Raw genomic sequence first — 10,995 nt, 5'->3', positions numbered from 1 at the left:
TGCACTGGCTTCTGTTCTGGTAGGACTGGTTTGAGACTCCCAAGAGCGTATTAAAGACTTGGGGCATATAAAGGCGCATGATGACAGGTTGAGACTCTTGGTCCCTTTTTTTTTTTTTTTTTTTTTTTTTTTAAATTCTTTTTTAAATATTGCTACAAAGCTTGGGTGACGTGCACGAGAAACGAGCTCTGGCTCCTGTTGTGCTTGAGTGGCAAATGTTGACTAGTGTGTCTGCTGTTCTGGGTTCTGTAACTACTCTGCAGGGATTTGAATCTATTTAACTAGGTCAAAAGGAAACTATACAGCTGTGCGCTTAAAAGATCAGAGTTTAATAGGCCTCCACCAACAGCTTGCCAAAGACTTTTTAAACACTCAGCTCTACGGACCAGCTGCCAACCGGGCCCAGGGTAAGCAGTTTTCCTTAGGTGGGGCTGCAGCTAGATTTGTCTGGGTTAAGTTTAGTAATTAACACTCATCTCCATTTCAGCAAATGATTTTTTTTCCCTTGAAAATAAGAAAAACCCAGTGAAAAAAGCTGCAGTTCAGTTTGTGGACAAATCTTGGGGTGAGTATAAAAAGTCAAAGTAGGTACTACTGTATCCATATGTAGTTTAAAGTACACTTTAAAATTTTTTTTTTTTCTCCTGTTAGAGGGCTGTATTTCCCTGCTAGTAAGGGAAGGGCAGCAGGGCACTACAGCCTGAGTAGGTATAGCAAGTGCTCCACTGGGGAGAGTGTGTGAGACAGAACTTCAAAATATTACCTTGTTTTTGGTACATTAAGAAACAGCATCTGGGCCTAGAGCCATGTTTACTTGTTGAAATAAATACTTAACTAGTACTTCTGCCTACAAACTCTAAGCTCTTGGAAGTCATTTCAGATATGTGTAAAACTTAAAGGGATGGCAAGATCCCAGAACTTGTGTGAGCGCAGAGAAGTAATGCCTAGTTCTCCTTATATAAAAGATGAAATTACAGAAATGAATGGGGTCAGACTCCACCTCCCCTACTCTGCCTCTCAGTCACACAAGCACACTCGGTGAGGCTCGTGAACACTAGAGGCAAAAGTTACTGTTCCTCAGCAGGCAGAGTCTTGCTTTTTGGTTGTGCTGCAAAGTCCTTCTCCCTCCTGAAGGAGACTGGCACAAGGTGGTACCCCTGGCTGTGGAAAACAGCTGGCGTATGTGAACTACAACAGGAAGTTTATAAGCCTTCCAGTCACTACTTCTGTTCTGAAATGCTGCAGTAATCAATGGCTTGCTGCTTCACCAGGAGATGGGGTAAGAAAATGGTAACTGACAGGTTTGGTGTTTTTTTTTTCCCCAGGGCAAGAAAAAAAGGAAGGAGCAGTAAGGTTTAAAAAACATTGGCTCTCAGCACATATTAAGAAACTAGTATGAAGATGGCTTTTTCAGAAGATGCTGTTAAGGACTTTTACTGAAAGTTAGTCTCTCAAAACAGTAAACGTGTTTTGTTTTTTTTTATTTTCTGCTTCTTCATCATCCCTCCTCTTTCAGCTCCAGCCAACAGACCCCAGCAGGCACTAACCTGGAGAAAGCTGTGCCCTGTTCTCTTCCCCTGTCAGGTGGTTAGGGAAGCTAAGAAACAGCTGGACCAGGGCACTGACTGTGTGTCATGACATGCAGAGAATAAAGATGATGCTATTGTACTTACTGCTCTGGATGCTGTGTTTCTTACAACACTCGCTGCTGGCTGCTTTTTCACTTATTTGCATCTTTAAAGAAAGGCTGTATCCTACTATGAGAATTATTAAGTCAATTCACATAGCAGGGACGCTACTGTCCAGAGTGATGATCACTTTTCAAAGAACAAGGGGTTTTTCTCCATTTTCAGGGAGTATTTTCTAAGCTTCCATCTGTGCCTTGACTTTGCCCTCCTATCTCCACTTGTGTTGTGGCAAGAACACAGTAAACTTTTAACTTTCAACAGTCCCAACATCTGTAGTGCTCTGATGGGGGGGTAGTGGCATCCCCAGTTTGACCAGCAAGCCACGAAGCTGAATTCATGGGTCTACTTGAAAACCACTGTTCTAGGAGAGAACTCTAGAACCAAGAAAATGTAGCATACAAGTCCATGCTACCATGTATGTAGAAGTAAGTTTTTAATGGCTGGTTAATTATGGTATCACTACATTTTATTGCAATATAGTACTATTTAAGCACTTTTAAAAATGCAAGGTGTACAAAGATTAAATTAAGACTGTAAATTGACTAAATATTTGGTTTTTATATAAATAGGTCATAACCACACTGTGTTGACATGTAATACTGTTATAATACAACAGTTAAACTGGTGAGTCTACACAACAGAAGCTGTCTGTAGTTAAACGAGGAAACAAAGTTGAAAAGACCATGTTAAAACAAAAAACTACTAAGATCAACAGGTTGGGATTGTAAGTAGCAACAAACATACTCACTCAGCTCCTGAGTAATTCAAGTTTTACAGTACACATTAAAAAATATCATTTCTTCCCATCAACACTATATATCCAAACCATCATGTGTTTATGCATTTTGCAAATTACACTGATTGAACTATGTAACAATGGGGGTGGAGGTTGGCAAGTCATCCTGCTTGACGTTTACATCACCCACATGCTAATACATCCATGTTTTCTATTCCGTCCCACCACAAGGTAGCAGGATTTTTGGTTTGTTTTGGACAATCGTTTAAAGGATTGGTACTTGTCAATTCAGGTGTCTGACATTATCAGTGATATTTTCAACTCTTAGGTGTCTAAGAGGTTTAAAGATGGAAATCTTCTCCTAACACTAAGTTAGAAATCATTTGCATCATGCTGTAAACTAGGAAGCAACATAAAGCGACAGACTTGTCCCTAGTACGTAATTAAAATTCCAAATTCCAGTCAGAAGAGCTGGTCTACTTTCCATGTTGAATATGCCATAACACCTTTCAGAACTTCAAATACATAGCTAGTGTAGGTAGTCTTCCACTGTGGCGAATGCACAGGATCCAATTCCTGATCGAGCCATCAATCCTAGACACTGTGACGCCTGTCCCATTGCTAGGGCAAGCGGCGGTTGCTTTGGCAGATTGTGAGTCTCTGAAGAAGAATCAATGGTGGCAGTTAAAACATCTGATTAATTTTGTAGTAACGCACTGAAAACTTGAATTTTATGCTTCCTTATATAATTCAATTCAAAATTCCTGTGTTCACTTGCAGAGCTTGCTCTTGAAAGACAGAGCAGGAGCAACAGTGACATTTTCAAATTGCCTACATAGCACCATTACTGAAGCAGCCTGTTTTTGAACAACAGCAGCAAAAGATCATTACATGTTACTGCAACATGCCCCCAAAACTACCCCTCTCTTTTACTAAGGGAGTGCACCAAAACACTGCTTTACTTAGTGAATCACTCAGCCAGCCCAGTACTAAACCCAGCAGATGATGTGCAGCACTACCTGGCTGGAAGGAAAGGCATTCGGTACCATGGGTGACAACCACCAGGCCTTACTTACCGAGTATTGCACTATTAAGTACAGAGCACACAGGTTCTCTTTGTATCGGGTCAAGTTGATTTCCAACAGGGCTGCTCCAGGGATCCGAATATGCAAGTAAACTGAACGCATCCTGTGGAAAGATGATTTTTATTACATCTCACAGCTATATTCTACTAGGGAAAACTAGAACCATTTTCTTACTTTAACTCAGAATCACAAAGGTGATTGTCAGTGTCCTTCATCAATAAAAAAGGATTAAAAAAAATTGTAACAGGACATCTTCCATTTTGAGCAAGTAATATTTTTCCCAATGGGAAATTATACAGGAAGATGAAGTTAGCAGTATTTTAGTAAGTGGTGGGGAAAGAGAAAAGAGACCAGACATTGCATGCAGTCAGTCTTTGACAGGTGAGTTCTTTTCCAGAGCAGTCTCAAATCAAGGTAAACTAATTAACACAGAGAGTACTAATGAGAGCGCATTTTATTTAGGCATCTGTATCAGTCCTCCTTCTTGTGCTTCATTTATCATTAGCGCTGAAAATCACTTTGATTCAAGAGGCCAAGCTATGTGGTCAGAAATGAGACAGAAGGAAGTGCTAAATTAATCTCTGGTTTTAATTGTATTACAGTATGAAATTATCTTCCCTGTGAATGTGCTACACAGACAAGACATGAGACAGTGCTACTCCACAGCTGACTAGAATACTGCTCTCAGACAAAGAAAGAAAAAAAAAAAATCACAAAAGTTAAAGCAGGACAGTATTGCAATGCAGCATGCTGCGTAAAGTTTCTGCTGCGCAGCAGTTATTCACCTTAACGCCACAATTTCAAGATTAAACATACCTTGAGCATTTTCTTATTCGCTGTATTTTTGCCACATTCTCTTCTTAGTTGCTCACTCATTGCTTGCAACTCCCTTCCAAAATGGATCATTCTTTCAATAGCCGCTTGGCTGCCACCACATAGCTGACGTCTTAACTGACTTGAATCTACTTCTGCAAAAATGGTATCGTCATCATCACCACTAACAGAGCTGACAGTAACCATCTATGGATCTAGAGAACCTGCACTGATGTCACTCAAAAGACACCTGCCTTCCCAGAGAGAAAGCACGTCAGGCCAGAGACCTTGGCATAAGGTACTCCTATACGGAGCACTGGGGAACTGCTCCTTTATTAAGAGACTTAGTTAACTAACAGCAAAGTCTCTCTACACATGCTGGTTCTTTGCAATGGTTAATTTTAAACTAATTAGACTATAAACCAAGCTTTACCCTAAAATTTTATGGGAGTTTAAAATTAATCATGACAACAATAAAAGCCCACAAAGTTCTACATTTTATTTCTTTGGCCTTGCACTTCTAAAGATACACCACATCCCAAACTGCTAATAGAGAGTAAAAAAACCCTGAACTTCCCAAACAGCCACAGTGGATATTGCTACAAAGATGATAATTCAGACTGTTCATACTCCTTGCAGAATATTTTAGCTTAGTAATTTGGACATTTCAGGCTTCTTTTGGAATCAAGCAGAACACTACGATCAATTTCTTCACTGTTTGCCACAATATTCCCCAACATGAATGTTTTTAAAGGCTATTAATGCAGTTCATTAATAGAAATCAACCCTTGGCTGCTCTGAAACTTCTGCCTTTTAAAAATTTACAACTAAAGCAACCTGTAAAGACAGAAAATATTTATCCATTCCTTCCCTTTTTTCATCAATGGAATCAAGTTTTGAATCAGAATTTTGATGTACACTTTAATTACAAAACTATTCTTCTAATTTTGACATTGCTATCTAGTAATAGATTTTGACCACTATTTCAAACAAGAATTTATAGGTGGCTACTTCCCCCCCCCCCAGATGTGAGCATATCACCTCTGGAACAATCTGCCTACTTAACAATACATACACAGCACTAAGGAGGATATATAAATATTTTAAAAAAGAAAAAAACACCCAATTAAAAAATCCCCCCCAAACTCAAACTGTGGGGTGTAAACAACATAGGTTGACGAGCCACATTTTTTTTTACACAGGTGAAGCACCCACAAGTCTTCCAGCAGTGGTGTGTGTTGCTAGCTGCAGCCCAATCTGGGACATCGTTTTCCAACAGCAGAAACCCACCACATTAAAAAAAAAACAACCAACAAACCAAAAAACAACGAAAAATCACAAACAACTCTGCGCCTTGTGCAGCTGCTTCATGTCTGTCACAGCAAGCCTCTGTGGAAAAGGCTGCAAGAGAGTAAAGAAGCATTTTGTTCCTTCTGTCACAGAAATGAGGCCTTGTTATTACCCAGTTTCAGAGCGTGATACAGGGAAAACAGTCTGGAAATTTGCATCTCCCCCCTCCTGGGCTGTAACAGAATGAGATCTGCTTTTCAACAGTTACAAAATATTTACCAGCAAAGCTGCATGAGCGTCAGCAGCTCATACCCTGAGAACTGTGAGGTGTTCGCAGATGTCTGTAAGTACTACTGCATTCTGAAAGTTTACCAGCAATGTCCTGAGTTTCACATTTCACCTGCTGATTAATTGATGTCTGGTTAAACCAATTGTTTGAGAAGATAGTTCTGCAACTGCAGAAATGGCTGGGCTGGGGATTCCTCCACTTCTTCAGACACGGCCAGCAATAACAACCGTTGTCCAAGCTCCAGCCTGCGTACACTGAAGTGATATAACCGCCTTTGCTGGCCAGGGACAGTTAGCACCCTGACAGGGTAAGCAGTATCTTTTTGTGGTGTGCTGGCAATCAGAGAGTATTTAAATACTCATTTGTCACTAGCGTCAACAGGTAGGACAGAGTATAAAGCAGGTTAAGCAAAACAAAGTTATTTTTTAGACCAGAACTATGGAAAACAGGATTTTTTTTGGTGGAAAGCTTTTTTTTTTTTTTTTTAACATCACAGTTCCCAAATGTAGCTCTTTTCTTCAGCATTTAATATTAGCACTTTGCATTCTTCAATATAAGCGATATGGAAATTCTACTCTTACTGTCGTGCAAAGATGCCATGAGAACCACAAATGGTAAGAAGACTAGGGGAAGAGGGAGAAGCAATCTGCCAGCCCTAACCCAGGCATGCTATACAAGAGGGTGTTTCTCCTCAAAGGTACTTCCTCAGAAATTGGTGCTAGATTCAAATATTCGTGAGTTACAAGTTCCCCCTGTTCCCACACTGACAATGGACCACCTAAATCAGTGGCCATAAGACTGACACGTAGTAACTGCAAAACAAACAAACCAAAAAAATTAAGATTTGAGCTATATCCTTAATTTTCAAGTTGGGAAGCATTGCAAGTAAAAACATAACCTTGTTGCCATCACTTAATAAAAATGTAAGAAATATCACTGCAGACCCATTTCTGTGTCACATTCTTCCATTTCGTGATCATGTTTAGAACTACCATTTAGGAAGCCATTGGACGAAGTCTCAGCAACCCCATTGGAGTAGTGATCTGTTTCCATGTCTACATCATTGCTGAAAAGAGAGGAATAAGTGAAAGTTTTACTCATATTTAAGTACTTAGGGTTATCTTCTTCACAACTTCAGCACAGTAATTCCTCGTCTTGGCTACTGAAAAGCTGGTTTTAAATACTACCAAGGTAGACCACATTTTTTTCTGTAGCAACTGGCTACACCAAAGCACCAGGGAAATTAAGGCTCTCTCGACTAACATTAGCATTCAGTAGAATATTTTCAGATGCTGAAAAATGAAATATGTCCACCATTATTCAGAAGTAAGTAGTGTAACACTTTCTAAATACACAGCAAAGTGTTCTTACTTTGTTTATGTATCTAGACATAGACAGAGCTGGAGAAAATGCATTGAGAAAATATACTATTCACACTTTTTAAAAAAAAAAAACCAGTTAACTCAATATACAGTCTACTTTGAGAGTATCATATTTAGGTAAAATAATTCTTTCAAAAAAGCCTCGATCTCTCATTTACTTTCAGTGGAATGACAGGGAAAATGAAGAAAAGCCCAGAGCAAATACTGAAGAGATATTCAGAGGCAAATTCATAGCATACAACTCCTCACCACACTTTGCTTGCAAGAGGTCACAAAAGCACTTTTAGAAAATGCCAGCATGGCTTTGGGGACTGAGCTTTGTTCACAGTTACATCCTAGCCTGTTCTATTTTATCACAGAGAATGATAACCTAAAACCTCTCTCAAGACCAAGATTCAGTTTAAAAGGTTTCTTGCTTCTAAGCAACCAAAAATACTCAGCTTCCTTTGAGGAAGGAAACCAAAAGTGCTCTCTGACTGGGCAACACTACAGCCAAGGAATTGTCTTCCTCCTACAAAAAAACCTCAAAGTTGCCTGGACACTGTTCAGGCTTTTTGGCAAAGGCAATTGCTGATGCAAACACAAATCATGTAGTTAAAATTAAACTGTTACTCTCACTTTTCCCCCCAGTTATCACTATCCAACTGAAATATTTTTTGTCATCACAACCACATCATCACATCCTAGTTTGTAGTTTTGGGAATCCATCTTGGACAGCACAGCCAAGTACCGTTGTATTTCAAATCAAATGAGGTTCTGCTGCATCTGTGCAACCCAGAGCTTAATAGTTACTGGTTATGAATAACCACATTAACCCTGGTTGGCACATCTGCTTTCATACTCTGAATTGAATGTGTTTGCACAAGTGACAGTGACTGGAGTAGGCAAACAACTTTTTGTGTGTGCAATGAAAAGAGTCCACATTTCATGTGCATCTCAACTGTGTTTACTTTGCAGATACTGCCACAAATTGAGAGTATCTGGAAAACGTTTCATTACCTACATGCAACGTACTGAAATCAATGGTAGTGGCTTAAATTAAAATCCCAAGTGCCCAAGAACTAGTTAATCTTCACTATACAACTTTAAAACTGACCATATTTAGCTATCAGCAAGGTAATTTATTTTTGTCCATTGCATTTCTTTAACTAAAACAGTCTATTGAGCTTGAGAAGTTCAAACCAAACCACACTGGAGTGATCACAAGCTGTTCGCCCCTTACACTAAATGTTTTAGCTGTCCCTAAAAAAAAAATCATATCAAATCCCGCTCAAAACTCTTCTCTGCAATACCAGCACATGGACAACACAAGCCTTAATGTAAGTTAGAAGCATCAGAAGTTTATTCACCTGGAATAGCTGTTAACCTGCTGTGATCTTGATACATTTATGTTGTTGAGCTCTGGTACATTCAAGCTGGTGGTTGTGTGTTTACTGTGACAGTACGATTGATGCACTTTATTTGATATTACTCCATTACTGCAACTACTTTCAAACCCTGAAAGAAAGTTTTAATAATTGTAATAATCTACAACTTATTTGTAAGTACTGATTTATAGAAATGAAATAAGTATAGCTTAATTGTTCCTGGTAAGTAACTGTTAGATCTGCCAAACAAATAAACCCAAACACTTAGCCTCCCTTGAACCTTCAAGGCTTCTACAGTGCAGAAGTTAAGCATTATTTAACAAGTGCTAACACATACACGAGAAGGTTTTTCAGTTGTACTTATGCACCAGCAAAACAGAGAACTGCATCAACATAGAATAATTTTTCAGAACTGATACACTGGTTCTGAAAGATCTGAAAAATCTCTTCTAGGACACTGTAATTGTAATGAATGGAAGCAAACATTCATCTTACTAATTCCTAATCATGTAATTCTCTTGATAAATATGCAGTAAAATTCAGTGCTGAGATTATTTTACACATTGCTACACTTAGATACTATTATTATTCCCCATGTAATTATTTTAATTGTTAATACTGTGCTTTGCTAAATAAAATTACACCGTGCTGAGAAATTATGTCGTCTGGCTAAAGTCTCTTCTGGCCCTTCTAAAATATAAATCAAGAAACTACTATTCGATACAAACATGCAATTGCCAGTTCTATATCAAGGCCGAAAGCAGGAGCTCCCTAGTATCTCCTAATATAGAAATGGGTCACAGGAAGGGCTTATTACAAATAAAACACTTTCTGCCATCCAGGAAACCCCAAACCTCAATTCTAACAATACATTCATCAACTTGCTTATTAAGTGGTCCCTCTATTTTCAAAGTTTCAAAAAAGCTGGAGGTACTTTCTACAATACATCCCAATAACCACCTGAAGAACAGAAAATCTGAATGGACCTCCACTCACACATGTGGTAGCGCAGACTTGACGCAGAGGGAAAAAAAAAGCAAAGCTGCTGCCTTTCCAAGGGCAGCAGGTATTCTGGTGGCCAGGCTACACTGGCTTCCTACTCAAACCTACTGAGAGGAATTAAAAAAAAAGACCCTAGTCAGCTCCAGTTTATATTTAAGAATGAAACAAAGTGAAAGCTCGTGGCCTCTGTCTGGTGACTTAAGAGTCTTGAGTTCAAAGATGACACATTCACATATCATTTTAATGTGCCCAACCTCTTCCCTGCAGGGGTGCTTTGGAAGGCACGGGGCAGCTCTGAACGCTCATGGCTTCCCACCACGAGCTAGATGCTCTCAGAACCGTTTCAACTGTACAGACTAAAATTTGGCTGCCAGTAAGAAGTCTTCTACCTAACTCCACCACCCAGCTCCTGGTATTTGCTACACAAGAGCAGCTGTTCCTGCTATTCCATAAACACCATAGGAAACGGATCGCATACACCACTTACTGGATTTAAGCCACCTTTCCCAAGCCATAAATTATCATCAAAAGGACAAGAGAAATTCGCGTGAGAACCTTCCATCTCCTGGAAGCAAGCATTTCTTAGAAATCAGTGGCAACCTACTTTGCAAACCCTTAGTAAAATCAAGAGCACATGCAAAAAAGATTTGATTCTATTTACACACTTGCCACTTCCCCAGTGACTGAGAATCACATATCATAATCACTAAAAGTATACTTTCATACAAAGTGTTCAGTATAAACTCAGAAGTAAAACTGTCAGTCTGTGGGTATTTGTAACTTCTCCTGATATTAATTGTAAAAAAAAAAAAACCAAAACCCAAAACTACATGGTGTGGTATATCCAAATCTATGCGGTATATCCTCCACATCAACTTACCAGAAAAGTGTGTGCTGCTCCCTTTGCCTGTCGCCAAATTGTGAATATTCATTCCATGGCTGGGACTCATGCTAGGACTACTGAATGACCGTGGGCTAACAGGGTAACTATCTTGAGATTTTGGACTGTGGCCTCCCAAACACCGCACTTCACTGTCTGTACCATTCACCATCTCTATAAACTGGCGCACCCTAAACAAAAGGCAAAAAAGTTAAGCTAATAAAGCAATTTACACATATCAATTTACCAGCGATAGCAATGACTTAATTTTAGTGTTAAATATACAAAAAGTCTGACTCAACATAATGCTGAATGTCAGTAACCCAATCATCAATAAGCTTTGGAGTATTCAGCCAAAAATTACAAAATTTTTAAGGGAGGAGAACAGGAATATTATCCTTCAAGGACAGACTTCGTCAATAAGCCCTCAAAGTTTAGAGAGCTAAGCTATATTTTCTTGTTT

At 39.2% G+C, this 10,995-nt stretch overlaps 1 protein-coding gene across 1 annotated transcript in view; it reads right to left on the bottom strand.

Moving 5' to 3' along the window:
• Positions 1-2,136: 2,136 nt before the first annotated feature.
• The window catches only part of RANBP9 (RAN binding protein 9), a gene marked incomplete at its 5' end in the record, with an annotated part of 28,680 nt that continues 19,821 nt past the window's right edge, over positions 2,137-10,995 (bottom strand). Inside the window, 6 exons of the mRNA XM_010083774.1 lie at positions 2,137-3,084; positions 3,501-3,612; positions 4,326-4,477; positions 6,846-6,967; positions 8,633-8,780; positions 10,533-10,723. Of these exons, the coding sequence (XP_010082076.1) occupies positions 2,954-3,084; positions 3,501-3,612; positions 4,326-4,477; positions 6,846-6,967; positions 8,633-8,780; positions 10,533-10,723 (856 nt within the window). The remainder of the gene's footprint in view (positions 3,085-3,500; positions 3,613-4,325; positions 4,478-6,845; positions 6,968-8,632; positions 8,781-10,532; positions 10,724-10,995) is intronic.

This window comes from Pterocles gutturalis, unplaced genomic scaffold (genome assembly GCF_000699245.1).
Source record: "Pterocles gutturalis isolate BGI_N339 unplaced genomic scaffold, ASM69924v1 scaffold33351, whole genome shotgun sequence".
In the NCBI taxonomy this organism is placed as follows: Eukaryota; Metazoa; Chordata; class Aves; order Pterocliformes; family Pteroclidae; genus Pterocles; species Pterocles gutturalis.
The sequence above is the reverse complement of the archived record's forward strand: the minus strand, read 5'-3'. Positions and strand labels throughout refer to the sequence as shown.